At 65.0% G+C, this 26,285-nt stretch overlaps 5 protein-coding genes across 7 annotated transcripts; 3 read left to right on the top strand and 2 right to left on the bottom strand.

Moving 5' to 3' along the window:
• Window positions 1–62: 62 nt before the first annotated feature.
• On the bottom strand, window positions 63–4,487 carry VPS52 (VPS52 subunit of GARP complex). Of its 3 annotated transcripts, none has more exons than XM_049792811.1 (20): window positions 4,419–4,487; window positions 4,217–4,331; window positions 3,786–3,838; window positions 3,613–3,688; window positions 3,427–3,494; window positions 3,138–3,313; window positions 2,915–3,065; window positions 2,744–2,844; window positions 2,532–2,664; window positions 2,388–2,445; window positions 2,129–2,262; window positions 1,888–2,043; window positions 1,655–1,773; window positions 1,438–1,561; window positions 1,257–1,352; window positions 1,049–1,156; window positions 874–939; window positions 658–769; window positions 433–551; window positions 63–334 (listed from the first exon to the last, which is right to left on the bottom strand). In XM_049792811.1, the coding sequence occupies exons 1-20, from the start codon at window positions 4,434–4,436 to the stop codon at window positions 188–190; spliced, it is 2,130 nt and encodes a 709-aa protein (XP_049648768.1). In that variant the 5' UTR covers window positions 4,437–4,487; the 3' UTR covers window positions 63–187. The 3 variants fall into 3 exon arrangements, with proteins under 3 accessions (XP_049648768.1, XP_049648767.1, XP_049648769.1); XM_049792810.1 differs by having other exon boundaries at window positions 4,407–4,481; XM_049792812.1 differs by lacking the exons at window positions 4,217–4,331; window positions 4,419–4,487 and having other exon boundaries at window positions 3,427–3,708.
• On the top strand, window positions 4,465–6,242 carry RPS18 (ribosomal protein S18). The gene is made up of 6 exons (XM_049793099.1): window positions 4,465–4,549; window positions 4,825–4,923; window positions 5,023–5,109; window positions 5,574–5,675; window positions 5,777–5,868; window positions 6,127–6,242. The coding sequence occupies exons 1-6, from the start codon at window positions 4,547–4,549 to the stop codon at window positions 6,200–6,202; spliced, it is 459 nt and encodes a 152-aa protein (XP_049649056.1). The 5' UTR covers window positions 4,465–4,546; the 3' UTR covers window positions 6,203–6,242.
• A 99-nt stretch (window positions 6,243–6,341) lies between these two features.
• WDR46 (WD repeat domain 46) lies at window positions 6,342–11,183 on the top strand. The gene is made up of 15 exons (XM_049792902.1): window positions 6,342–7,016; window positions 7,144–7,224; window positions 7,398–7,510; window positions 7,602–7,689; window positions 7,789–7,850; window positions 7,951–8,055; window positions 8,868–9,018; window positions 9,120–9,255; window positions 9,356–9,455; window positions 9,566–9,719; window positions 9,803–9,950; window positions 10,051–10,145; window positions 10,460–10,555; window positions 10,664–10,765; window positions 10,854–11,183. Exons 1-15 carry the CDS (start codon window positions 6,888–6,890, stop codon window positions 10,974–10,976), a joined length of 1,683 nt encoding a protein of 560 aa, XP_049648859.1. The 5' UTR covers window positions 6,342–6,887; the 3' UTR covers window positions 10,977–11,183.
• Window positions 11,184–14,108: 2,925 nt separating this feature from the next.
• PFDN6 (prefoldin subunit 6) lies at window positions 14,109–15,996 on the top strand. Its single transcript, XM_049793111.1, has 5 exons — window positions 14,109–14,133; window positions 15,094–15,165; window positions 15,413–15,483; window positions 15,568–15,692; window positions 15,787–15,996. The coding sequence occupies exons 2-5, from the start codon at window positions 15,102–15,104 to the stop codon at window positions 15,893–15,895; spliced, it is 369 nt and encodes a 122-aa protein (XP_049649068.1). The 5' UTR covers window positions 14,109–14,133; window positions 15,094–15,101; the 3' UTR covers window positions 15,896–15,996.
• A 19-nt stretch (window positions 15,997–16,015) lies between these two features.
• Window positions 16,016–25,491, bottom strand: RGL2 (ral guanine nucleotide dissociation stimulator like 2). The gene is given in 19 exon segments (XM_049792699.1): window positions 16,016–16,306; window positions 16,389–16,503; window positions 16,787–16,866; window positions 16,869–17,043; window positions 17,126–17,196; window positions 17,282–17,394; window positions 17,472–17,516; window positions 17,518–17,559; window positions 18,036–18,157; window positions 18,722–18,754; window positions 18,968–19,042; window positions 19,142–19,204; window positions 19,518–19,602; window positions 19,690–19,793; window positions 20,357–20,572; window positions 21,621–21,900; window positions 21,990–22,052; window positions 23,731–23,972; window positions 25,362–25,491. Coding segments are annotated over 19 exon segments (2,238 nt in total). The 5' UTR covers window positions 25,479–25,491; the 3' UTR covers window positions 16,016–16,109.
• Between the last annotated feature and the right edge of the window lie 794 nt (window positions 25,492–26,285).

Genomic DNA, 26,285 nt, shown 5'->3' with positions numbered 1-26,285 from the left:
CCCACCCCCGCTGTCAGCAGCAGCAATAAAGCATCTTCCTGCACCTCCTCGCTTTTATCCACACGCAGTGGGGAGGAGGAGGGGGGGGTGATGGGGGGATGATAGCTGCCATCAGCATGGCCAGACAGACAGCTGGGGCGGGGGGGCAGACAGACAGACAGATAAATCCCCCCCCCCCCCCCTTTTTTTAGAAGTTGGGTTTGTGCTTCTTGAGCTCGACCATGAGATGGTGGATGTTGATGAGCTCGGCGCGGGCGGGCAGGGAGCGGAGGGGGGGCTGTGCCAGCACCTTGTGGAACCGGTGGTAATATTGGATCAGCTGCGTCAAAGCACCCTAGGGAGAGGGCCGAGGCGGGGGTTTAAGGTGGGGGGGGCATTAGGAACCTTCCCCCCCCCCCCCCCCCCCCTTCCCCAAAATCCCCCGGATCCCACCTGGATGATGCCGGTGCCATTTTTGAAGTTGCTGAAAGAACGCATGACGTCCTGGCTGAGCGACTCCACCGCTGCCTTCCAGGTGCTGGAAAAACCTCGAGCCAGTTGTGTTACGCGGGCTGAGGAGGTTGAGGGGGGGAAATGTATAAAAATTGAGGACCCCCCCTTCTCCTTTTTAGGGTGGGGGTCCCTTAAATTCACATGTTGGCCCCCCACACTTCTTACCTTCCTCCCCACGCAGCCGTTCCAGCTGCCCTTTCTCCAGCAGCGCCTCGGCCTCCTTAACGAAGGCGATCATCCCGCCAAAGGGTGGGGAGAGGATCTCCTCGATGAATTCCTGTGGGAGGTGGGGGGGGAGATGAAGGTGACACGCCCCCCCACCCCAAGGTGTCACCCTAAAATTGGGGGAGCCCCAAAAATAGAAAGTGGGGGGGCTCTTACCTGGGTGCGGGCAGAAAGTAGCTGCTGGAAGCCCTCCACCTCTTTGCTCTCCTCCACCGCCCGCTCCTGGGGGTGAGATGGGGGGGGGGGAACGACACAGGGAGTTTTGAGGCCCCCTTTTAAATTTGGGGAGGGCCCCTGGGCTTTGGGGGGGGGGGGGGGGCATGTTTGTTACCATGAGGACCCCCAGCATCATGTCATAGTTGTTAATGAGGAAGATGAGCTGCTCCTTGCGGGAGGAGAACTCGGCCGCCACACGCAGCACAAAGTTTTCCACTTCCACCTTGGCGGGGGGAGAATGGGATGGGGGGGAGTGTGGGGGGGTCCCCAACACTCCTGGGTCCCCCCTGAAGTTTGGGGGGGGCGGGGTGTCCCCCCAATACCTGGAGTTGCCCCAGCAGCGCGTGGGTCTTCTCGTTAGGGAAGGTCTGGTTGATGCTGACGATGGCAGAGGAGAACTCAGCGTAGCGACGTGTGATCTGAGGGGCGGGTTGGGGGTGCGAGGTGAGGGGCAGGTACGGGGGGGACCCCAAACCCCACCCCCCTGCATCACCCTCCCCATACGTAGTGAGGTCGGGTGTCGAGGAACCCCAACTTTTGGGGGTCGGTGCTCTGGATGCTCTGGATGTTCAGCTCCAGGATGTACTTGAAGCGAGGCCACAGGATGTCCAGTAGCGTGTCCCAGTACCTGGGTGGTGGTGGGGAGACACACACAGATTTGGGGGGGTCCCTGCAGGATTTTTGTGGTGCCCCGGGTGGGTGCATTGTCCCCCCAACTCACTTATCGACGGCAGGGATGTTGCGTTTGGCCATAATGGCTTTGAAGCGCAGGACGATGTGGATGCAGAGGAAGATGGCGATGCTGTCATAGCAATCGCAGACATACGCTTCCATGTGCTTCTACGGGTTTTTTTGTTGGGGGGGGGGAACAGAGACAGACGGACACGTCAGCCAGCGGCTTTGGGGGCCTCCCCAAAACCCCACGGCACTCCCCCCCCCCCCCCCAAACCTCACCAGGAACATGGTCAAGGTCTTTCCCATGACGGCGTTGAAAAGATCTTGGGCGCTGGGACCCGTCACCATGAAAAAGTCGCAGAGGAACAAATACTCGCGGCAACTGTTATCCAGGAGAGCGTAGTGCTGGCTGCGGAACAGTGACTCGAAGGGATACTACGGACGGACAGAGGGACAGACAAAGGTCAGGACACCCCCCCCCCGGGGCCCCCCGCTCCATAATTCCCTCCTCATAACTCACCCGCACGTCGCTCTTTTGGGCAGCGTGGGGGACTATTATGGGACCCTCCAGCTCGGCTGCCCCGATGACACTGCCCCGGTTACCCAGAGTGAAGACAGTGTTGCGGTTTTTCAGCGAGGGCTTGGAAAAAAAACGTGATGGGGGGGCAGAAATGACGATAACAGGGGTCAAGGCAATAACGGTGTGTCCCCAGCCTCCTCCCTCCCCCCCCCAAAACCTCTGCCCTGTCATCATCCTGTCCCCCACGATCCCAGGATATCTTTTTTGGCCGTGTCCTCCACGCCCATGAGATCATCCTTCTCGGCCACCTCCTCGTACTGCGGGTGACAAAACGGAGGGGAGTCAGCACCCAAAATACGTCCCCTGGTGTCTCCAACGCGTCACCCAGCCCCCCAAACCCCACCTGGATCTTCATGAGGCGGCTGGTGTAAGATTTGAAGTAGGAGAGATAAATCTTGCTCATGGTGTCCACGTACTGCTCCCGCAGCTCCTGCGCCACTGTCCGCTCGTTGCCCAGCAGGAACTGGTAGAAGAACCTGCTCAGGGTGAGGGGAGAAGTTGGGGTACCCCCCCGCACCCCCATTTTCTTCCCTGATCCACCCCCCAACACCTCACCTATACTTCAACAAGGCGTTTTGGGGGATCTGGTAGTTGGTCATGGGCTTGCGGAAGGAGTAAATCTTCTGCAGGACGAACTCCCGGATCTTGGTGACGGCCTTGGGGGGACACAGGGATGGGTTGGGGGATGCTGAGGGGTCCCCTGGGTGCTGGGGGGGGTGTCCTCACCTTAATCTTGAGCTTCTCCAGGACGTGCTGGACGTCGGCGCAGGCCACAGTCTCCCTGAATGCCTGTTCCTTCACCGAGTTGATTTTCCCGTTCAGCTCCTGCAGCTGCTCCAGGAATTCTGGCTCCGTCACCGGCGCCTCCAGGATGGTGCTACGAGGTGACAGAAAGGTGACACGGGGCCATGGAGATGACAAGAGACCTCTTTCATCCCCCATATCCCACCTGATCATGGCAGCGGGGACGACCAGCTCATCCAGGAGCTGGCCCAGCTGCTCCCGTACGGCCCGGCGGTTCTTCAGCCGCAAATTCATGGCCACCGACTGCTCTTGTAATGTCCGGATCTCGGAGCTGATGCTGCTTAGGTCGCATTGGAAAGCGCTCAGCATCTGTTCCATGCGCTGCCGGGGGGGGGACACACACAACGAGGGGTCAGGGGACGCCTGGGGACACCGGGGGGGGGGGGGGCGGTGGGATGGACACGGAGACAGGAACATCCCGTCCCAGTCCTCACCTCCAGGATGGCGTCGCAAGCGGTGATCTGGTTGTGCAGCGAGGCGATGTTCTCGCTCTCTTTGATGTCTGCGGGGGCAGGTAAAGGACGTGGGGACACGTTGGGGACACACGGGGGACACTGTGTGTCCCCCCTAGGTGACAGCCACCTCCCCCCCACGCCCCCCCCACCCCCAAACAAGGATACAGTCGTTGATGGAAGCGCGTTCAACCTCTTGCAGCTCCAGCTCCACCTGCTTGGAATACTGCTGCAGGTCCACGCCCTACGGGGACAGCTGTGTCACTGTGGGGGGGACACACACGCTGGGGACGCTATGGGGCAGGGTGTTTGGGGTGCGGGGAGGAGCAAAAGCCACTCACTGTCTTCAGGGCCTCCTGCACCAGCGCGTCCTCCAGGTTGGCCTGGATGTGAACTGGAGGTGGGGGAGGATTTATTTTTTGGGAGGGGACACGACATGATAGTGGCTGGATGTCCCCGCTGTCCCCACGCCAGCCCCCTAACTGCTCCTTGCCTCCCCCAGCATCATCTGTTCCCCATCATCCCCCCTCAAAACACCCCAGTGTCCCGCTCAGCTGTCCCCTCCCCCCTGCCTGTACCCCCATTTCCCCCCCCAGCTCCCCCAAAACATCCCTCTGGCCCCCCAACTCCCATCACAGCTCCCCTGTGCCCCCCCATCACTGGTCCCTCATCCCCCCCCCCCCCCAATAACAGGTCCCCCGTGTGTCGTCGTCCCCATAACCGGTCCCCCCGGTTTCCCCCCACAAAACCGGTCCCCCCCGCTGTCCCCCACCGTCCACTTCGTCCAACACCAGATCTTCCCCCCCCAGGTCCAGCTCGGGGTCGGGGGGGCCGGGGCCCAGTTCCGCCTCCAGCTCCGGTTCCAGCGGCGGCTCCGAGGCTCGAACCTGCGACAAAGGGAACGGCTCAACCCGGCCCGGGACCCCCCCCGGGACCCCCAAACCCCCCCAGTATTCACCCACCCCCGGTTCTACCGCCATCGCCGCCGCCATGACACCCTGCCTCTGTCACGTGACGGGTGCTCCCCCTCCTCGGCCCGGCGCGCTGACGTCACTTCCGCTTTCTTTCCCAAAGGAGCCGGCGGGAGGAGGAGGCCGCAGCCATGGTGGGTGCCGGTGGTTATCGGTCGCCATCGGGGTCAGGGGGGAGGGAGAGAGCGGTGGGGAGGGAGCGGGGAGAAGCGGGAGGATACGGGGGAGTGGGGGGGGAGGGATGGAGGCGGCGGCGGGAAGAGATGGCGGTGAGGTATGGCCGGACACCACACCCCCCCCCCCCCCCCGATCTTCTCCCCGGTGGCGGCCATGTCAGCCCCGGTGGCCAACCCCACGCCCCCCGTGACCATGTCCCCTCCCCGGTAACCGTGTCCGCGTGTCCCCCCAGTCTCTCGTCATCCCCGAGAAGTTCCAGCACATCCTGCGTGTCCTCAACACCAACATCGATGGGCGCCGGAAAATCGCTTTCGCCATCACCGCCATCAAGGTGAGGGGACAGCGGGAGTGGGATACGAGGCGGGGGGGGGGATGACACAGTGACGTGACGAACCCCTCACGCTTTTTGTCGCGTGTGTGTGTCCCCCAGGGCGTGGGACGCCGCTACGCCCACGTGGTGCTGCGCAAAGCTGACATCGACCTCACCAAGCGAGCAGGCGAGCTGACCGAGGACGAGGTGAGAGGGTTGGGAGGGGACAGGGACGTTTCTTGGGGGCTTGGGGACATCTCTAGGGGGGCTTGGGGATGTGTCTAGGGAGGTTGGGGACATTTCTTGGGGCTTGGGGACATTTCTGGAGGGTTTGGGGCATCTCTTGGGGGATTGGGGGCAATTTTAGGAGCTTGGGGGCATTTCTGGGGGGGGGTCGGGACGTTTCTAGGGAGCTTGGGGACACCTCTGGGGTGTTGGGGACATGTCTGGGGGGGGTTCAGGGCATCTCTGGGGCGGCTTGGGGACATTTCTAGGGAGGTTGGGGACATCTCTAGGGGTTTGGGGACACCTCTAGGGGGGTTTGGGGCATTTAGGGGGCTTGGGGACATCTGTGGGCGGGGGGGCTGGGGACATTTTTAGGCGCCTGTGGACATCTCTAGGGAAGTTGGGGACATCTCTGGGGGGGTGTCCCCCTGCCCTGTCCCCCCCAGGTGGAGCGGGTCATCACCATCATGCAGAACCCCCGACAGTACAAAATCCCCGACTGGTTCCTCAACCGGCAGAAGGACGTGAAAGATGGGAAGTACAGCCAGGTGAGGGGGGAGACACACATGGGACACCCCCCCCCGGGTGTCCCCTGATGTCCCCTAATGTCCCTTGATGTTCCCTAATGTGTTCGTCGACCCCCCCACAGGTCTTGGCCAACGGCTTGGACAATAAACTGCGAGAGGATTTGGAGCGGTTGAAGAAAATCCGGGCACATCGGGGACTGCGACACTTCTGGGGGTGAGTTGGTGGCTTGGGGACAGTGGGGGGGGGCTTGGGGACACTGGGGGGGGTTGGGGACAGTGGGGGAGGTGACACTAGGGGGGATGGGGTCCTTGACACCGCTGTCGTGTCGTGTGTCCCCCCACTTGCGGCGGGCTGGGGCACTTCTGGGGGTGAAGTGGGGGGATTTGGGGACATGGAACACAAAGAGGGAGGGAGGTGACACTGGTGACATGTCCCTCCTGTCTTGTCACACCCCCCCCCCCCCCCCCCCAGGCTGCGCGTGCGAGGCCAGCACACCAAGACCACCGGACGGCGGGGCCGCACCGTCGGTGTCTCCAAGAAGAAGTGATGGGGGCAGGGGAGGAATAAAAGTGATGTTGGTGATGACAGAGGTGGCCCCTGTGTGTGTGGCTTCGCACGAGGACGGGGTGGGGGCTCGCACGAGGAGGGGGGCTTGGGAAGTTGGAGCCTCGCAGGAGAGCAGGGCTTCCCACGGGGATGGGGAGGGTCTTTGCACAAGGATGGGATCTTGCACGAGGGGTTTCGGCCCTGGGGCTGGTGCTTTTGCACCGGGGCGAGGTCTTGCACGAGGATGGGGGTGCTCGCACGAGGACGGGCCTTGCACGAGGATGGGTCTTTGTACGACGACGGGGCCTCGCTTGTCCACTGTACGAGGGCAGCCAGGCTTCGGGGGGGCGGGGCAGCGGCGTTCAAGCCCCGCCCCTTTGCCGCGAGTGTGCAAGCCCCGCCTACCCGCTGTCACGCGTGTGGTATGGAGCTGCCGTTCGCCCAGGTGCCCTCAACAAACATGGCGGCGCCGGCTTCCACCCCTAGTTGCCCTGAACAAACATGGCCACCGCCCCCCGCTGCCCTCAACCAACATGGCGGCGCCGCCTCACCCTTGCCCTCCTCCAACATGGCGGCGCCAGCTTCACCCCTTCCGCCGCGCCTCTGTGTTTTGATTGGCCGCGCTCTTACCTTCCCTGTCTTCTGATTGGTCCCCACGCCGGAAAGGGCGGGGAGGCAGATCGCACATGGCGGCGGCGGCAGCAGCGAACGGCGGGAGGTCCCGCACCCTTCACCGACGGCAACGGGCCAGGCCGGGCCCCGCCGCCTCCGCCAGCCATGGCGGGGAACGGGGAGACACCGGCAGCGTGTCCGGGGTAGGGCGGGGGACTCCGGGAGGGGGATCCCGCTACGGGAAAAGGGGAATTCGGGGCGGATTCGGTACCGGGGGGGGGTCCCGGTGCTTCTCCCCCCGGTACCAGGCCTCTGTCTCTCTCCGCACAGAGGAAGGACCCGTTCCCCGGGCCCGCCCCGCTGCCCCGGCCCAGGGTGAAGCGGTTCCTGCGGGGGACGAAGGAGAAGGCGGTGAGAACGGGGGGGGGAATTCGGGGGGAGGGGGGTGTCAGGGGGGCTGGGGGAGTGATTGGGGGGGCCCTGGGGGAGGAACTGTTGGGGCAGAGGTTTGGGGGGGCTCTGGGGGTGGAGACTGGGGGGGGGCGACCCCACCTCACGGTGTGTCCTCCCCCCCGTCCCGCCAGCCCCGAGCCAAAAGCCAGCGCCTGCGCTGGCACCTGAAGCTGTCGGGGCAGCGGGAAGAAGCGGCAGCCGCCCGGGCGGCTCGGTTGGACCTGCTGCTCCCCGAGGAGCCGGGGTGAGTCCCCTGTGTCCCCCCCACAGCGTCACCTGCGTCCCCCTCCACCCTACTTTGTCCCCTCACACCCCCCTTTCAATGTCCCCCCCAGGTTCCTGGAGGCCGACCCCGGCGAGGACACCTGCACCATCACCCAAGGGGACATCGCCGAGGCCGTGGACATCGCCAGCGCCGCTAAGGTGGGACGGGGACACGGCGAGGGGGGAACAAGGTACATTTTGGGGGGGGGGATGACACACTGGGGAGGTCTCACCCCCTTTTCTCTCCCTTTCCCGCAGCACTTTGACCTGAGGTTGGAACAGTTCGGGCCGTATCGGCTGGATTACACCCGCAACGGGCGGTAAGTTGTGCCAGGTCGGGGTGTCCCCCACCTTGTCACGCCTCCTTGTCACTTCCTGTCGTCATCCCCCCGTCACCTCCTGTCCCCCTCCATTCCACAGGCACCTTCTGCTGGGGGGCCGACGGGGCCACGTGGCCGCCATGGATTGGCAGACGAAGGCGCTGATGTGCGAGATCAACGTGATGGAGACGGTGACGGATGTGGCGTGAGTACACATGGAGCATGTGCAAGGCGTGCATGGAGCTGCAGCGGTGGCGTCGCACCGCGAGTGTGTAGAGCCGGGGACGTGTGGGTGTAAGCCGCGGCGCGTGTGAGTGTAGAAAGCCAAGGATGCACGCGCAAAGCTCTGTGCACAGCGCCTAGCGCGTGCGTGCAAGCAAACCCGTTGTGTGTGCCGCATTGGGCGCTCGCATGCAAAGCCCCGTGGGCAGAGTCGGGGATGTGCGTGCAAACCTCCTTGTGCTGCGCACGTGTGTGCAGACATCCATGTGTGCAAGGGACAGGCGTGCAAACCCATCGCACGTGCCAGGTGCAGCACCACGCGCACATGCGCAAACCCCTTGCGTGTCCCACGTGCTGTGCTGTGCACCCGCATGCAAACCCCTTGCGTGTCCTGCGTGCCACGCTGTGCACCCACGTGCAAATCCCCTGTGTCATATTGTACACCCAACTTGCAAACCCCGCTTGTGCAGCGCCGTGCACGTGCGTGCAAACCTTGCGTAGAGTTGGGGACGTGAGTGCAAACCCATTATATGTCCCACATGCAAATCCCCTCTCTGTGCTGCACCGTGCACCCACGTGCAAAGCCCCACGTACAGTGCACGAGGCACGTCTGCAAACCCCTTGCATATCCCGTGTGCTGCGCTGTGCACCCACGTGCAAAGCCTTTGCATGTGCCACGCTGCGCCTGCGCCCACAAACCCCTTGCATCTCGCCTGCCCCACATGCAGCCCCGTGCAACCCTCGTCCCTTGTGCTTGTCCCCCACCGTGTCCCCCCACCCGTGTCCCCCCTGCAGGTGGCTGCACACGGAGACGCTGCTGGCGGTGGCCCAGCGCCGGTGGCTCCACGTTTACGACAACCAAGGGCTGGAACTCAACTGCCTGAAGAGTTTTCCCGGTGTTTTACAGCTCCAATTCCTGCCTTACCATTTCCTCTTGGCCACCGCGGTGGGTGCCCGCAGGGATGCCAGGGTCCTTGGTGGGGTGGGGGTCGGGGGGGGGGGGGGGGGGGAAGGTCCTGATGATCTTTTTTTCCTCTCTTTTTGCAGAACGACAAAGGGTTTTTGCAATATCTGGATATTTCAGTGGGGAAGGAGGTGGCTGCGCTTTGCACCCGGGGTGGGCGTTTGGCCGTTATGGCACAGAATCCGGCTAATGCCATCATCCACCTGGGTCACAGCAATGGTAAGACCAACACCCGCCCCCCCCCCCCCCCCCCAAAAAAAAACCCCCAGAGGGGTGTCTTTAACTCTCTCCCTCCCTTAAATCACGTCCTTGTCCCCAGGGACAGTGACGTTGTGGAGTCCCACTGTGTCAGAGCCGCTGGTGCGGATGCTTTGCCACCGTGGTGCCCTGCGGGCACTCGCCGTCGATCCCACCGGCACGTGAGCACTGGGAAACATTTTGGTGGGGGGAACACACACCTGATCCTATAGCTAATGAGGATTGGTGTGTCACATTTTTGTGTGTGTGTGTCCCCCACTTCTTTTCCCAGGTACATGGCGTCCGCGGGGCTGGACCGCAAACTGCGGGTGTTTGACCTGCGGACGTACCGGGTGCTGCAGGAGCTGGTGCTGCCACAGGGTGCCGGGCACCTTGCCTTCAGCCAACGCGGGGTGCTGGCAGCTGCCTGCGGTGACCTAGTACAGGTAGGACCCCCCCCCTCAATCCCCCCCTGATTTGTTCCTCTCCTATGACCTCCCTAAATGTGTGTCCCCCCAAAAAAACCAAGGTGTACAAGGACGTGGGGAAGGAAGTGCCACCCCAACCGTATCTCTGCCATCGCCCGCCCCGGCCACCGCACGGGCTTCGCTTCTGCCCCTTCGAGGACGTCCTTGGTGCTGGCCACGGTCACGGTTTTACCAGTATTTTGGTGCCAGGTAGGGTGGCCCCCACCCAAGGGTGTCAAAAGCGGGGGGGGGAGGGGGGATGTTTCCAGACAACCCACACACCTGTTATCCCCCCACCGCCGCCGTCTAGGTGCCGGTGAAGCCAATTTTGACGCGTTGGAGAACAATCCCTATCGCAGCCGGCGGCAGCGGCAGGAGTGGGAGGTGAAGGCGCTGCTGGAGAAGGTAATCTGGGGGGCGGGCACCCCAAAAACTGCTGGGGGGGCCAAAAGTGCAGCTGACCCCCAAACCTTTTGCTGATCCCCTACATCACCGCTGATCTCCTTAAACTGCTGGTGATTCCCCCACATGGCTACTGAGCCCCCCTAAACTGCTGCTGACCCCCCCAAGCTCCTGGTGCCCCCCCCAATCCTACTTCTGACCCTCCAAACCGCAGGTGACTCCCCCTAAAACTACTGCAGACACCCCCCAAAATGTAGCTGAGCCCCCCTCAAATCTCCTGACCCCCCCAAACTCACCACTGACACACACCCCCCCAGATCCCAGCGGAGCTGATCACACTGGATCCGACCCAGCTGGGATGCGTGGACACGGCCAGCTTGCAGCAGAAACGGGAGGAGCGGATCCAGCGCCTGGTACCAGGGTGGGGGGGTTGATCTCAATTTTGAGGTACAGTCCCCCCTCAAACCCAGCTAATCCCCCCCCTTGTATTTTTGTTGCCTTCTCCCCCCCCCCCCCCCCAGGGTTTCGACCCCCAGGCCAAGGCCAAATTCAAACCACGGCGGCGGGCAAAGGGCAACAACCTCCTGCACCGCAAGCGGAAGGTGGCCCACGAGGAGCAGCGGGTGCGTGTTGGAGACCCCCCTGTCCATGAATCCCCAAATAATTTGGGGGGGAGCCACCCAGCTTCATTTTATCCCCCCACTTCCCCAGGCTGTTATCCGTCAGAGCGTGGAGCAGCGAGAGCAGGAGAAGAAGAGGAAGAGGAAGGAGGGGAGGAAGGGGGAGTCCTCCCCGCCCCCAAAACGTGGGGCCCTTGACCGCTTCAAGAAATAATTTGGGGGGGGGGGGGGGGAATGACACGACACCCACTATGGGGGTCCCCAGGGTGCTGTTGTATCCCCCCCAGGTTGGGGGTCCCCAGGGTGTGTGTGTGCCCAACTTGGGGGTCCCTGGGGTGTCCCCCACTGTGGGGGTCCCCTAAACCCCCCTGCCCTGCACACTCTGGGGATCCCCAACGTGGCCCCCCCATTATTAAAGTCTCTCGGCCGAGCCCCTGCTGTCCCTATGTGTACCAATCTGCCCCCCCCCCCCCAAAGCCAAGTGCCACCGCTGGTGTCACCAGCCCCATCGCATTTATTGCCCACTGGGGATGGGGTCGCTGCAGCATTGGCCAGCGCGGGGGGGCGGGGACACACGACGACTGCGGGCAACGCCATGCAATGGCCTCGTCAGTCACCGTGCAATGTCCTTGTCCTCTTTGCACCACGGCTGAGGGCTTGCAGCGATGCAACGCTGCATCCCAGCGCTGCTGTGGCTCCTCCAACATGCGCAACATCCCGTGCAACGTCCTTGTCGCACCGCAGCTGATCACTTGCAGCGACGTGATGTTGCATCCCGGTGTTGCTGCAGCTCCCTGAACACATGCAAGCCCTGTGCAACCTTGTCTTTGCACCATGGCTGATCACTTGCAGCAGTGCAACGGTGCATCCCAGTGCTGCAGCAGCTCCTCCAACACGTGCAACGCCCCGTACAATGGTCTCGTCCTTGTTGCGCTGTAGCTGATCACTTGCAGCGACATGATGTTGCATCCCAGGGCTGCTGCAGCTCCTTGAACAAGTGCAAGCCCTGTGCAACATCCTCGTCCTTGCTGCACCACAGCCGATTGCTTGCAGCAACACCACGCTGCATCCCAGGGCTGCTGCGGCTCATCAAACACGCGCAAGCCCCATGCAATGTCCTCGTCCTCTTATGCACTGCGGCTGACTGCTTGGAGCGATGCAACGCTGCATCCCGGCGCTGCTGCGGCTCCTCGAACACGCGCAACGTTCTCGTCCCCTTTGCACCGCAGCCGATGGCTCGCAGCGACACCGCGCCGCATCCCGGCGCTGCCGCGGCTCCTCCAACGCGCGTGAGCCCCATGCGGCGGCCTTGCCGCGCCGTCGCCCTCCCCGCTCACTGCCAAAGCCACTCGCCGACGGCCAGCGCCTTGCACCGCAGCACACCCAGCGCCCGCTGCAACGCGTTACAGCCCCCCCCCTCTCCTTGCAACAACCCCCAGACCCTCCGCAACTCGCCGGGGCCCAGCCCGTGGGAGCTGAAGAGCACCTCGCCGTAACAGCACCCGTCCAGGGGGAACCGCGCCGACCCGGCCATCCGAGCCGAGTGGCGGGGCGCCAGACCGGCTCGCTGGGCGCAAAGGCCCACCCAGACGTCCTCGGGGGCGACAAAAGGGACGCGGGGGGCCGCCGCCAGCACGGCCGCCGCCGCCTCCCCCGACAAGACGTACGCCGTGCCGCTGCAGTAGAGGGGGAAGGTGGCGGCGGGGTAAACGGCGGCGGGGACGTGGTGACGACCGCGGGGGTCCCGCTGGGGTCGGACCCACCAGTGGATCCGTCCCAGGTACAACCGCGGCGGCGCTCGCCGGAAGGACGCCAAGTAATTCGTCAGGGCCGGGAGGTTGACGAAGACGTCGTCGTCGGCTTTGAGGATGAAAGGGGCGGCGGGGCAGCGGCTCGTCGCCCAGCGGAGCAGAAACGCCGTTTTGCGCGTGAGGTTGGCGTACGTGTCGGCGAAGGCGCCTTGCAGGAGGTCGCCGTGGCGCTCGGCTTCCGCTCGCAGCGCCGGTTGTTCGGACGGCGCCGTCGGCGCCCCCAGGACGAAGAGGGTGCGGGTGGGGAGCCCGCCCGGTCGCCCGCCCGCCGCCGCCCCCCCCCCAGGTTTCTCGGATGGCCTGGCGTCGAGCGGAGTGGGACGGGGCGCTGGGGACCAGCACCAGGAGGAACGGGGGGGTCGGTCCGCAGCCGCTGGGGGAGAGGAGGACGGGGGGGTCGTTGGCGAGGGCCGCGTCGGCCGCAAGGGCTGCGACGCCGGCGTCCTTTGCTAAGCTTGCGGCGTTTGCGACGCCTGCACCGCTTGCGACGCCTGCGCCTTCTGCAAAGCTCGCATTGTCTGCAACGCCTGCACCTTTTGCAACGCCTGCGTCCTTTGCAACGCCTGCACCTTTTGCAACGCCTGCACTTTTTGCAACGCCTGCACCTTTTGCGACGCCTGCACCTTTTGCGACGCCTGCATCCTTTGCAACGCCTGCACCTTTTGCGACGCCTGCACCGTTCGCAGCGCCTGCATCCCTTGCACCGCCCGCATCCTTCGCACGACCCGCCTCAGTCGCACCCCCCCCCCGCCCTCACAGCCCCCCCCAAGCCCCCCCCGCCCCTTTCCCGCCAAATCGCCAGCCCGGCCGCCACCAGCTCCTCCCCCCACCCCCCTCCCCCCACCAGCGCCAGCCCCGCCAGCGCCAGCGCCAGCCCCGCCCCCCGCCCCGCCCCCCGCAGCCCCGCCCGCCTCCTCCAACGCCACATCCCGCTTACCGGGGGGGGTTGGTCCCTGCCACCCCCCCACACCCCCCCGGGAGCCCACGGGTGCGTAGAACCCGCGGGGTGACACGCGTGGGGGTAAAGATCCTCGGAGGTGGGGAGGGAAGAGGGGAGGTGGGAGAGTGCGCCTGCGCGGAGCGCCGGGAGGGCGGGGCCAAAGGGAAGGGGGCGGGGCTGGGGAGCGGGAGGGGGGCGTGATGTTGGGGAGACGGTGTGGTGTTGGAGGAAGGGGGCGTGGTGTTGGGGAGAGGGGGTGTGGTGTTGGAGGAAGGGGGCGTGGTGTTGGGGAGAGGGGGTGTGGTGTTGGGAGAGGGGGTGTGGTGTTGGAGGAAGGGGGCGTGGTGTTGGGGAGAGGGGGTGTGGTGTTGGAGGAAGGGGGCGTGGTGTTGGTATAGGGGGTGTGGTGTTGGTATAGGGGGTGTGGTGTTGGGGAGAGGGGGTGTGGTGTTGGTGGACGGGGGCGTGGTGTTGGGGGAGCTGGGGGGGCGCGGAGTGGTGGTAGGGGGCGTGGTGAGGGTGGAGGTGGGTGCGCAGGCGCGGAGCGGAGGGGGCGGGGACGCGGCGCGTCACGTGGGAGGAAGAGGGCGGGGCCGGGCCGGAGCCGGTTCCTGCGTGAGGCGAGTGGAGAAGGTGGGGGGGGTCGGTGGGGTGGGGGGGGTTGGGGGTGTTCTGTGGGGCGGGGAGTTCCTGAAAGGGTTTGGGAGGGTCTGGGGGGCCCTGTGGAGTGGGTGGGAGGGTCCTCGAGGGGTTTGGGGGGGGGGGGTCTTGGGGCGTCTGGGGGGTCTTGTGGGGTCTGGGCAGCGTTCTGTGGAGTGGGGAGGTGTCCTGGAAGGATTTGGGGGATTTGGGGGGGTGCTTGGGAGGTCTGGGGGGGTTCTGTGTGGTGGTGGGGGTCCTGGAGGGGTTTGGAGGGGCCTGTGGGGCTCCGTGGAGTGGGTGGGAGGGTCCTCGAGGGGTCGGGGGGAGGCGTGAGGGGGTTTGAGGGGGGCCTGTGCGGTGAGGGGGGTCCTGGAGGGATTTGGGGGGGTTGGGGGGAGCTTGTGGGGTGAGGGGGGTTCTGTGGAGTTGGGGGGGGTCCTGGAGACGTTTGGGGGGGCCCTGTGGAGTGGGTGGGAGGGTCCTGGAGAGGTTTGAGGGGGGCCTGTGGGGTGAGGGGGGGCCTGGAGGGATTTGGGGGGGCCCTGGTGGGCTTGGAGGGGTCTGGGAGAGGGTCCTGTGGGTTGATGGAGTGCTAGAGGGGTTTGGGGGGACTGGGGGGGGGGGTGGATGCTCGGGGGGGGTCGAGGGGGCCTCTGTGGGGGCCATGAGGCTGCAGGGGGTATTTGGGGGCCCTATAGAAGTCCGCGGGGGGGGGGGGGGGGGGTGTTCCCCGGGGGCCTGGGGGGGTGTCTCTGTGGGGCTTGAGGGGGGTCTGGGAGGGGGGGCAGTTTTGAGGGCTCTCTGGGGTTTGGGGGGGGCTCTCTGGGGTGCAGGGGATCCCCATGGGGCACAGAACTGCCCTGGGATTTTGGGGAGGGAGGGGGGCTCCATAGGGTGAGAGGTGCCTCCCCCAATCCCCCCTCCTGTCCCCCCCCCAGCCCTCCCCATGGCAGAACAGATCCAGAAGAAGCTGCAGGGCGAGCTGGAGAAATACCAGCAGCTCCAGAAAGGTACGACCTGGCCCCCCCAGATGCCCCCCTGCACCCCCATAACCCCCCCTGCACCCCCAGACCCCACCCCGCACCCCATAACCCCCCCCTTCCTCTCCCTTCAGCACCCACCACCCCCCTCCCACCCTTCCCCTCCTCATGGGGTGCCCCAGGACCCCTATTCTGGGGGGGGTGCCAGCACCAGGGGGAGCCTGGGTGACTCCCCCCCCACTTTTTTTTTTGTGTGCCCCCCCCACCCCCACCCCAGACCTGAGCAGGTCAGTGACAGCGCGGCAGAAACTGGAGGCGCAGCTGACGGAGAACAATATCGTGAAGGAGGTAGGTGAAGCCCAAACCCCCCCCATCTAAGGGTGACACCCCCCCACACACCCTACTGACCCCCCTCCCCAAAAAAATCCCCAGGAGCTGGAGCTGCTGGATGCCACCAACACCATTTTCAAGCTGATGGGGCCAGTGTTGGTAAAACAAGATATGGAAGAAGCCAAAACCACCGTCGCCAAACGCCTGGATTACATCAATGGCGAAATGTAGGTATTCAGAGGGGGGGACACAGGGGGCGGCAAGGGGATTTGGGGGTTGCTGTGGCGTTCATATACCCACCCCCAAAACAAAATTTGGCAGCAAGCGCTACGAGCAGCAGATGCAGGACCTGGAACGACGCTCGGAGCAGCAGCGAGAGACGCTGGGGCGGCTGCAGCAGGAGCTCCAGCGGGCGCAGGGAAAAGCTTAGGTGTTTTTTGGGGATCCCCCCTCCATTTATTTTTGGGAGGGAGGTCCTTGTACCCCAAACTCACTCCCCAATTCAGATTAAATCCCTTCCCAAAACAGAAACATCGCTGTGAGCATCGGGTGTCCCCGCTCCTTCCCGTAGTGTCTTTATTGCCGTAGTGTCACAGCCCCGGCACTAGGGGCCTCCCCCCAGATTAATTTGGGGGGGGGCACCCCTAAAAGAGGGCACGGGTGATCTTGCGGCCGGTGGCTTTGATTTTAGGGAAGGTGGAGCTGAGCTCGGCCCCCCGGGGTTGAGACGGGGAGGGGGAAACACCGGGACCCCCCCCCAATTCCCGGGGACGTAGGGCAAAATCCAGGCTGGTCCCCGTCATGGCGTAGAAGACGTTGGCGGAGGGGGGTAGGAGCAGTTCTGGGGGGGGCAAAGAGGGGGTGAAGGGGTATTTGTGGGGGGGAGGGTTTAGGGGTGCCCCCCCTGCAAATCAAAAGCTCACCTCGGTTTTCGGGGAGCAGCTGGAGCAGCTGGAAGCGGGGGGCAGCGCCCGGATCCTGCCCGTGTTTCTCCAGCACTTTGGCCACCACGGCTGGAGTCTTGTCCTGGCTGGTGATCTGGTGGGGGGGGGGCACGGTGGGGCGGGGGGGTCAGCACCCCCAAAATCCACCCCCCTTGAATTTTTTTTTGAGGGGGGAAGCTTTTGGGGTGGTGATGGGGACACCCCCTCTCCCCAAAATCCCCTTCCTTGGATTTTTAGGGAGGGGGACACTCCTGAAAATGATTTTTGGGGGAGGGGCGGACAAGGTATACAAAACTAAAAGCCCCCCCTAGGATTTTGGGGGTCCTGGGGGACCCCAATTTTTTTTTTTGGGGGGGGGGGGGTGGTGGGTTCCTCACCAAGATGCTCTTGTAGAGGCTGCCGTTGTGCAGTTCCATGCGGGCCCGGATGATGCGGCAGTCGGTGGGGGGGGGCCCCCCCCGGGCCTCCCCCCACCCCCCCCCGCGTCCCCCCCAGCTTTAGGGGGGAAGGTCGAGCCACAAGAGGCCGAACGTCGATGACCCCGGGGGGGGGACAATGTCCCCGGGGGTGGGACGGGGATGGCAGCGGGGGGGGCGGCCGCCTTGTCCAGCGCCGACACTGATGGCCACTTCACCTGGGGGGGGTGACAGGGTGGGGGGGGCACCCCAACACCCCCCCTAGATTTGGGGGGGCTTTTGGGGTGGTGAAGGGAGTACCCTGGATTTTTTTGGGGGGTGCACCCTGTAACCACTCCCCTTGGATTTTTTGGAAGAGGGGGATTGGGGTGCTGATGGGATTGAGACACCCCAATCCCACACCCCCACACCCCCACACCCCCCCCGCATTTTTTTTGTGGGGTGGGGGTGTCTTACCTGCTCCAGGCGCGAGGACGGCTGCGGGGGCTCTGAGGGGGGGGGACACAAGGACATCGGGGGGGCAGGGTTGGTCCCAGGTCACTGAGGGGGTCCCCACGGATCTCAGGAGCCTGGGGGGGGTCAGGGGTGAGGGGGGGCACACATGGGGTGCACCCCCCCCCTTCCCCCTACCCCCCCCTCCACTCACTCTGCGCAGTGGGTGATGACGAGGGCGGGTTTGAGGGGGCGCGGGGGGGGGGTCCCCGGGGGGCTCGATCTCGTAGGAGAGGCTGTGGCTGCGGAGAGATGGGAGGGGACGCGCTGGGACCTGTCACACCACCCCCCCACCCCACGTGGGGACATGTCACCCATCTGCCAGCGTCTCCCCCCCCCCCCACCCCAGGAGCTGCCACCCATGTGTCAGGACACCCCACTCATGTGCCAGGACCACCACCCCAGGACACCCCCCCCCCCCCCCATATACCAACACCCCAGGAAATGCCACCCATGTGTCAGGACCCCCCCCCCCCCCCCCCCTTGTACCAGGGTCCCCCACCCATGTGCCAGGACCTCCCCCCAGGACCCCCCACCCACGTACCAGCCCGCCAGGAGATGCCACCCATGTACCGGGACCCCCCACCCATGTACCAGGGCCCCCCAGTCCATGTACCAGGACCCCTGGGAGATGCCACCCATGTGCCAGGACCCCCCCCCCCACCCATATACCACCCCCCAGGAGATGCCACCCATGTGCCAGGACACCCCCCCCCACCTGCGAGCCTCGGGCAGGGGCCGCAGGGTGCGCAGCCAGCGGCGGAAGCGGGGCTGGGGGTGCAGGCGGTACCCCCGGCACAGCCCCTGCAGCCCCTGCACCTGCGCCAGCACCTCGAATTCCTGCCGGGACACCGCGGGGGGGTGGGGGGGGGTGACACTGGTGTCACTGGGTGGGGAGGGGGTAGGGGAATGGGGAATTGGGGGATCTGGGGACATGGGGGGGGTCTGGGAATTTGGGGAGTGTTGGGGGACATTGGGGGGGGAGAAGGGACATGGGGATATAGGGGACATGGGGGGACGGGATTTGGGGGGACATGGGGTGACAGGGAGTTTTGGGGATGGGGATATGGGGGAGGGGGGGGACATGGAAACATTGGGGGTGACACAGGGACATGGGGATATGGGGGACATGGGGGGACACAGGGAGTGTTGGGGGACATGGGGACATTGGGGGGGACATGGGGATGGGGGGACACGGGAGGACACAGTGGGATATGGGGGGGATATGGGGGAGACACGGGGAGTGTTGGGGGATATGGGGGGGACATGGGGACATTGGGGGGCACACAGGGTCATGGGGATGGGGGGACAGTGGGATATGGGGACTGGGGGACATGGGAGGACAGGGGGATCTGGGGACATGAGGGGACAGGGGATATGGGGGGGGGGACATGGGCCACAAACCTTGCGACGCTTGTCGAAATTGATGTAGCCGTCCTGTGGGATTGGGGGGGGACGGGGACATCAGCTTGGGAACAACCCCCCACCTTGGGGACACCCTGCCCTCCTTGGGGACACCCCCACCTCAGGGCCATCCCTTCCCTTGGGGACATTTCTCCTTGGGTACTCCCTAGCTTAGGGACAACCCCCCACACACAACTTGGGGACCCCCCCCCCCCCCCCCCCTCCTTGGGGACAAGTGACACCCACCTCCAGCTCGTCCTTCATGGCCGCATCCAGCATCACCAGGTCACGCAGGAAGGTGCCCAGGTAGGGGACAACCCCCTGGGGGGGGTAGGGGGAGACACACATGGAGGGGGGGGGACACGGGTGAGGTCAGGAGGTGGCACCGTCCCCTCCCTGTCCCCATGTCCCCTCCCTCACCACAGAGCGCTGCTGCAGGGGGCGGCGGGGCTGGCGACGGTTGGGGGGCTCCGGGGGGGGGTCCTGGAGGGGGGGACACACAGGGAGGGGGATTGGGGACAAGGACAGAGGTCAAGCCTGGGGACAGGGCTGGTGACAAGGGACATGGGATGAGGGATGGGGTTGGGGACAAGGGACATTGTTGGGGACAAGGACGGGGACAAGGATTGGGGACAGGGGTTGGGGACAAGGGACATAGCTAGGGACAAGGACAGGGATCCAGGTCGGGGACAGGGGGTCAAGATTGAGGACAAGGCTGGTGACAAAGGATAAGGTTGGGGACAAGGATATGGGTCAGGGCTGGGGACAGGGACAGGGGTTGGGGACATGTCCCCGCCTGGAGCAGCAGCTGGCGGCTGGCGCTGTAGTTGTCCTGCTCGGAGCAGATGGCACTGAGCTCCTCGTAGCTGCGCTGGGCATCGCTGGGGACAAGGACAAAGCCACCACGTCACCCCCGCCCCGTATCCCCAAGTTCCCCCCCACCCCATGGCCCCTCCGTGGCCCCGTACCGGCTGGTCTCGTCCCAGCTCTGCCGGAGCCGGTGGATGGGGCTGGACTGCAACGCCGAGATGATGGCACAGAGCGAGGAGAAGTTCCTCAACGCGCGGCACTCCTGGGGACAAGGGGACTGTCACCAAGCCCGGCTGGGGTGGGGACAACCCCAATGGGATGGACACAGGGACACCTCCATTGGGGCCACCAACCCCCCCCCTTGGCGTAGAGATGCTACCGCTGGGGACAGGGCCACCTCGGGTACAGGGTCACCTCTGTTGGGGACAACTCCATGGGGCCACCTCCCTTGAGGAACACTGCCATGGGGTCATCTCCCTTGAGGGACACCTCCATGGGGTCATTTCCATTGAGGGACACCTCCACGGGGCCACCACTGTTGAGGGCCACCGCCATGGGGTCACCTCCACTGAGGGACACCTCCACGGGGTCACCTCCATGAGGCCACCTCTGTTGAGGAACACCTCCACAGGGCCACCACTGTAGAGGGCCACCTCCATGGGGTCACCTTCCTGGAGGAACACCTCCATGGAATCACCTCTGTTGAGGGTCACCTCCGTGGGGCCACCTCTACTGAGGAACACTTCCATGGGGCCACCTCCATTGAGAAATATCTCCATGGGGATCAATGTGTCATTGTCTCCCCCCCCGGGGGTCCCCACTGACCTCGGCCACCCGGATCCACTTCTCGAACAGGCGGGCACGCTGGGGGGGCCGCAGCCCCACGCTCCCCAGGCAGGAGCGGACGACAGCCCCCGCCAGGCAGTTGAACTGGCGCACGGTGGCCCGGACGCTGGGACAGGCGCCTTCGCGTCCCCTCTTGTCCCGTTGGGACCAGAGGGCCCCCAGGCACTCGTAGGGCACCAGGCGCAAGAAGAGCTCCTGGGGACACGGGGGCAGGAGCATTGGGGACATGGGGACACCGATGTCGGGGACTAGGGGACATGGGGACACAGGGGACACGGGTGTTGGGGACATGGGTGTCAGGGACTAGGGGACATGGGGACAGAGCTATGGGGACATGGGGCGTTGGGGACATGGGGGACATTGGATGTTGGGAACTAGGGGACATGGGGACACAGGGGACATGGGTGTTGGGGACAAGGGGGACATTGGATGTTGGGAACTAGGGGACATGGGGAAACGGGACATGGGTGTTGGGGACAGTGGGACACAGGGGACATGGGTGTCAGGGACTAGGGGACACAGGGACACGGATATGGGGACACAGGGTGTTGGGGACATGGGGGACATTGGGTGTTGGGGACTAGGTGACACAGGGACATGGGTGTCAAGGACTAGGGGACATGGGGACACAGATATGGGGACATGGGTTGTTGGGGACATGAGGGACATGGGGACATGGGGGACATGGGTGTCAGGGACTAGGGGACATGGGGACAGAGATATGGGGACATGGGGCGTTGGGAACTAGGGGACATGGGGACACAGCGGACATGGGGACACAGATATGGGGACATGGGTTGTTGGGGACATGGGGGACATGGGGACATAGGGACATGGGTGTCAGGGACTAGGGGACATGGGGACAGAGATATGGGGACATGGGGGACATTGGATGTTGGGAACTAAGGGACATGGGGACACAGGGGACATGGGGACGCAGGGGACATGGGGGACATTGGGTTGGGAACTAGGGGACATGGGGACACAGGGGACATGGGTGTTGGGGACAAGGGGACATGGGCATGAGGGACAGGGACACATGGGGACAGTGGTGCCGGGCACAGGGGAGGACATGGATTGAGAGGGACATGGGGGACCCAGGGACACAACAGGGTGCTGGGGCAGATTTTGGGGTGCTGGGGGGGTGTTAGGGGTGCTGGGGGAGGGGTTGGGGTGCCAGGAGAGGTTAATGGGTGCCAATGGGGAGGTTTGGGCCCCCCCCCCCCCCCCCCCCCCCCCTCACCGCCTCGGTCAGGGTGAGCTGCTCGGCCACCTCCTGGGCCTGGAAGGACAGAATGTCCAGGGGGTCAGCGTCCCCCTCCTCGTCCTCGTCACCCCCCTCCTCCTCTTCCTCTGGGGGGGTCGCGCTCTGGGCGAGTCCCCCCAAATTTTCCAGGCGTCGTGCAGCTTCTGAGTCGGGCCCCAACACTTGGATCAAGCCCTCGGCTAAGGGGGGGATTTGGGGTCCCCTAAAATCTTCGGGGTACCCGTCCAGCCAGGAGCAGAGGAGAGTTGAGAGAGCCCTGGGGGGGGGGGATGACACACACATGGGGGGGGGGGGGGGTCAGTGGTGGGGGGGACAGTTGGGGAAACAATGGGGGGGGTCACTCACGCCTTGGCCTCGGTCAGCTCTGGAGTGTTGGGGGCCTCTGAGAGCGCCCCGAGTTCTTCCAGCCTGGGGGGGGTGGGGTGTCAAGGGTACTTGTGTGATGTCCCCCATCCCCCCCAGCACCCTGACCCCCTCCCTAAGCACCCCCTAACTCCCCCCATACAGTCCCCTAACCCCCTCCCATAGACCCCTAACCCCCCCATACACCCCCTAACCCCGTCCCACAGCCTCCTAAGCCCCCATACACCCCATAAGCCCCCCCTACACCCCGCATACCCCCCAATGCCCTCCCACAGCCCCCTGAACCCCCCCAACCCCACAAACACACAACTAACCCCCTCCCTCAGCCTCCTGACCCCCCATACACCCCCCTAACTCCCCCCTAAGATCCCCTACAGCCCCCTGACCCCCTCCCACAGCCCCTGACTCCCCCATACAGCCCTGTAACCCCCCCATACACCCCCTAACCCTCTCCCACGGCCCCCTAACCCCCCATACCACCCCAAATCCCCCCCATACACGCCCCTAACCCCCTCCCACAGTCCCCTGACCCCCCCATACACCCCCAAATCCCCCCCCATACACACCCCTAACCCTCTCCCACAGTCCCCTGACCCCCCCATACACCCCCAAATCCCCCCATACACCCCCCTAACCCCCTCCCACAGTCCCCTGACGCCCCCATACCCCCCCAAATCCCCCCCATACACCCCCTAACCCCCTCCCACAGTCCCCTGACCCCCCATACACCCCCAAATCCTCCCCATACACCCCTTAACCGACTCCCACAGTCCCCTAACCCCCCATACACCCCCCAAATCCCCCCATACACCCCCCTAAACCCCCTCCCACAGTCCCCTGACACCCCCATATCCCCCCAAATCCCCCCCCATACACCCACCTAACCCGCTCCCAGAGCCCCCTGACCCCCCCATACCCCCCCAAATCCCCCCCATACACCCCCCTAACCCCCTCCCACAGTCCCCTGACACCCCCATATCCCCCAAATCCTCCCCATACACCCCCCTAACCCCCTCCCACAGTCCCCTGACCACCCCATACACCCCCCAAATCCCCCCATACACCCCCCTAAACCCCCTCCCACAGTCCCCTGACCACCCCCATATCCCCCAAATCCCCCCCCATACACCCCCCTAACCCCCTCCCACAGTCCCCTGACACCCCCATACACCCCCAAATCCCCCCCCCATACACCCCCTAACCCCCTCCCACAGTCCCCTGACACCCCTATACACCCCCAAATCCCCCCCATACACCCCTTAACCGCCTCCCACAGTCCCCTAACCCCCCCATACACCCCCCCAAATCCCCCCATACACCCCCCTAACCCCCTCCCACAGCCCCCTGACCCCCCCATACCCCCCCAAATCCCCCCATACACCCCCCTAACCCCCTCCCACAGTCCCCTGACCCCCCCATACCCCCCCAAATCCCCCCCATACACCCCCTACCCCCTCCCACAGTCCCCTGACCCCCCCATACCCCCCCAAATCCCCCCCATACACCCCCCTAAACCCCCTCCCACAGTCCCCTGACCCCCCCATACCCCCCCAAATCCCCCCCATACACCCCCCTAAACCCCCTCCCACAGTCCCCTGACACCCCCATATCCCCCCAAATCCCCCCCATACACCCCCCTAACCCCCTCCCACAGCCCCCTGGCCCCCCCAAACACGCCCAAACATCCCCCCGGCCCCCCCCATACCCCGCCCCGGCCCCTCACCGGCGCAGCAGCAGCCGCAGGACGTGGGGCCCGCGGGCGAAGGCGCGGAAGGTGCCCAGGAAGGCCGGGCCGAAGGCGGCGTCGCCGCCGGCCGGGGCCTCCAGCAGGTGCCGGACCAGGCGGGGCAGCGGGGCCGCCCGCAGGCGCCGGGCCGGGGGCAGGCCGCGGCGGGGGGTCAGGGCGAAGACGGCCCCGCCGGGGCCTTCCTCCCGCTCCTCCTCCTCCGCCTCGGCCTCCTCGGCCTGCCGCGGGGGGACGGGGAGCGCAAGGGACACCGGTCAGCCCCGCGGAAACCGGTCACCCCAGTACAAACCAGTCACCCCAGTAGAAACCAGTGACCGAAAGGGACACCGGTCAGCCCCGCGGAAACCAGTCACCCCAGTAGAAACCAGTCACCCCAGTAGAAACCAGTCACTCCAGTAGAAACCAGTGACTGAAAGAGACACCAGTCAGCCTTGCGGAAACCAGTCACCCCAGTAGAAACCAGTGACCGAAAGAGACACCGGTCAGCCCCGCAGAAACCAGTCACCCCAGGAGAAACCAGTCACCCCAGTAGAAACCAGTGACCAAAAGAGACACCGGTCAGCCCCGCGGAAACCAGTCACCCCACACCAATCAGCCCCGCAGAAACCAGTCACCCCAGTACAAACCAGTCACCCCAGTAGAAACCAGTGACCGAAAGGGACACCGGTCACCCCAGTAGAAACCAGTCACCACAAGAGACACTGGTCAGCCCCGCGGAAACTGGGGGGCCCAGCAGAAACCAGTCACCCCAGTAGAAACCAGTGACCGCAAGGGACACCGGTCAGCCCTGCGGAAACCGGGGGGCCGGCAGAAACCAGTCACCCCCATAAAAACCAGTCAGCCCTGGTAGAAACCAGGGATCCCAGGAGAAACCAGTCACCCCCATAGAAACCAGGGAGCCCAGTAGAAACCAGTCACCCCAAGAGCAACCGGTCACCCCCAGTAGAAACCAGTCAGCCCCATGGAAACGGGGGGCCCGGCAGAAATCAGTCACCCCAGTAGAAACCAGTCACCCCAGTAGAAACCAGTCAGCCCTGGCACAAACCAGGGGGCCCGGTAGAAACCGGTCACCCCCATATAAACCAGACACCCCAAGAGCAACTGGTCACCCCAGTAGAAACCAGGGACCCCAAGAGTAACCAGTCACCCCCCAGTAGAAACCAGTGCTCCCCAATATAAACCACTGACCCCCCAATAGAAACCAGGGCCCCCCCAATAGAAACCAGTGCTCCTAACAGCAGCGACCTCCCAATAGAAATCAGTCACCCCAAGAGCAACCAGTCACCCCCCAACAGAAACCAGTGACACCCCAGTAGAAACCAGTGCCCCCCAATAGAAACCAGTACCCCCCCAATAAAAACCAGTGATCCCCCCCCATACAAACCAGTGCTCCTAATAGCACCCAGTGCCCCCCAATAGCACCCAGTGCCCCCCCAGTAAAAACCAGCACCCTTAAGGACACCCAGTGCCCCCCCCAAGAGCACCCAGCGCCCCCCCTGGGAGCCCCCCCCCCTCCCTTGGGACCCCTCCAGTGTCCCCCAGACCCCCACGTCCCACCCCCAGTGCCCCCAGGACCCCTGTCCCTCCCAGTGTCCCCCAAGTCTCACCCGGGGGGGGTCGCCGTCGGGGGGGCAGGGCCGGTAGGAGCTGAGCACGACCCCCGGCTCCTCGCCCCCAGGGGGCCGGGCCCCCTCCAGCAGCACCCGCAGCACCCGTGGGAGCATGGGGGGCCCCACGGGGCGCTCAGCCCCACGGCGCGGTCATGGGGGGGGCACTGGGAGAGAGGGGACGCCCCTCAGCACCCGCTGGCTGCCCCACAGCCCCCCCAGTGCTCCCAGTGCTGTCCCGCTGCCAGCCCCAGTGCTCCCAGTGCTGCCCCGTAGCGCCCCAGTGCTCCCAGTGCTGTCCCATGGCCCCCCACTGCTGCCCCACAGCCCCCCCCAGTGCTCCCAGTGCCGTCCCATGGACCCCCCAGTGCTCCCAGTGCTGCCCTGTAGCCCCCCACTGCTGCCCCACAGCCCCCCCAGTGCTCCCAGTGCTGTCCCGCTGCCAGCCCCAGTGCTCCCAGTGCTGCCCCGTAGCGCCCCAGTGCTCCCAGTGCCGTCCCGTGGCCCCCCAGTGCTGCCCTGTAGCCCCCCACTGCTGCCCCACAGCCCCCCCAGTGCTCCCAGTGCCATCCCGCTGCCACCCCCAGTGCTCCCAGTGCTGTCCCGTAGCGCCCCAGTGCTCCCAGTGCCATCCCGCTGCCACCCCCAGTGCTCCCAGTGCTGTCCCGTAGCCCCCCACTGCTGCCCCACAGCCCCCCCAGAGCTCCCAGTGCTGTCCCGTGGCCCCCCAGTGCTGTCCCGTGGCCCCCCAGTGCTGCCCCACAGCCCCCTCAGTGATCCCAGTGCTGCCCCACAGCCCCCCCAGTGCTCCCAGTGCCGTCCCGCTGCCACCCCCAGTGCTCCCAGTACTGCCCCGTAGCACCCCAGTGCTCCCAGTGCCATCCCGCAGGGCCCCAGTGCTCCCAGTGCCGTCCCGCTGCCACC

This window comes from Accipiter gentilis, chromosome 36, assembly GCF_929443795.1.
Source record: "Accipiter gentilis chromosome 36, bAccGen1.1, whole genome shotgun sequence".
Classification (NCBI taxonomy): Eukaryota; Metazoa; Chordata; class Aves; order Accipitriformes; family Accipitridae; genus Astur; species Astur gentilis.
This window is presented reverse-complemented; position numbering and strand designations above follow the sequence as displayed.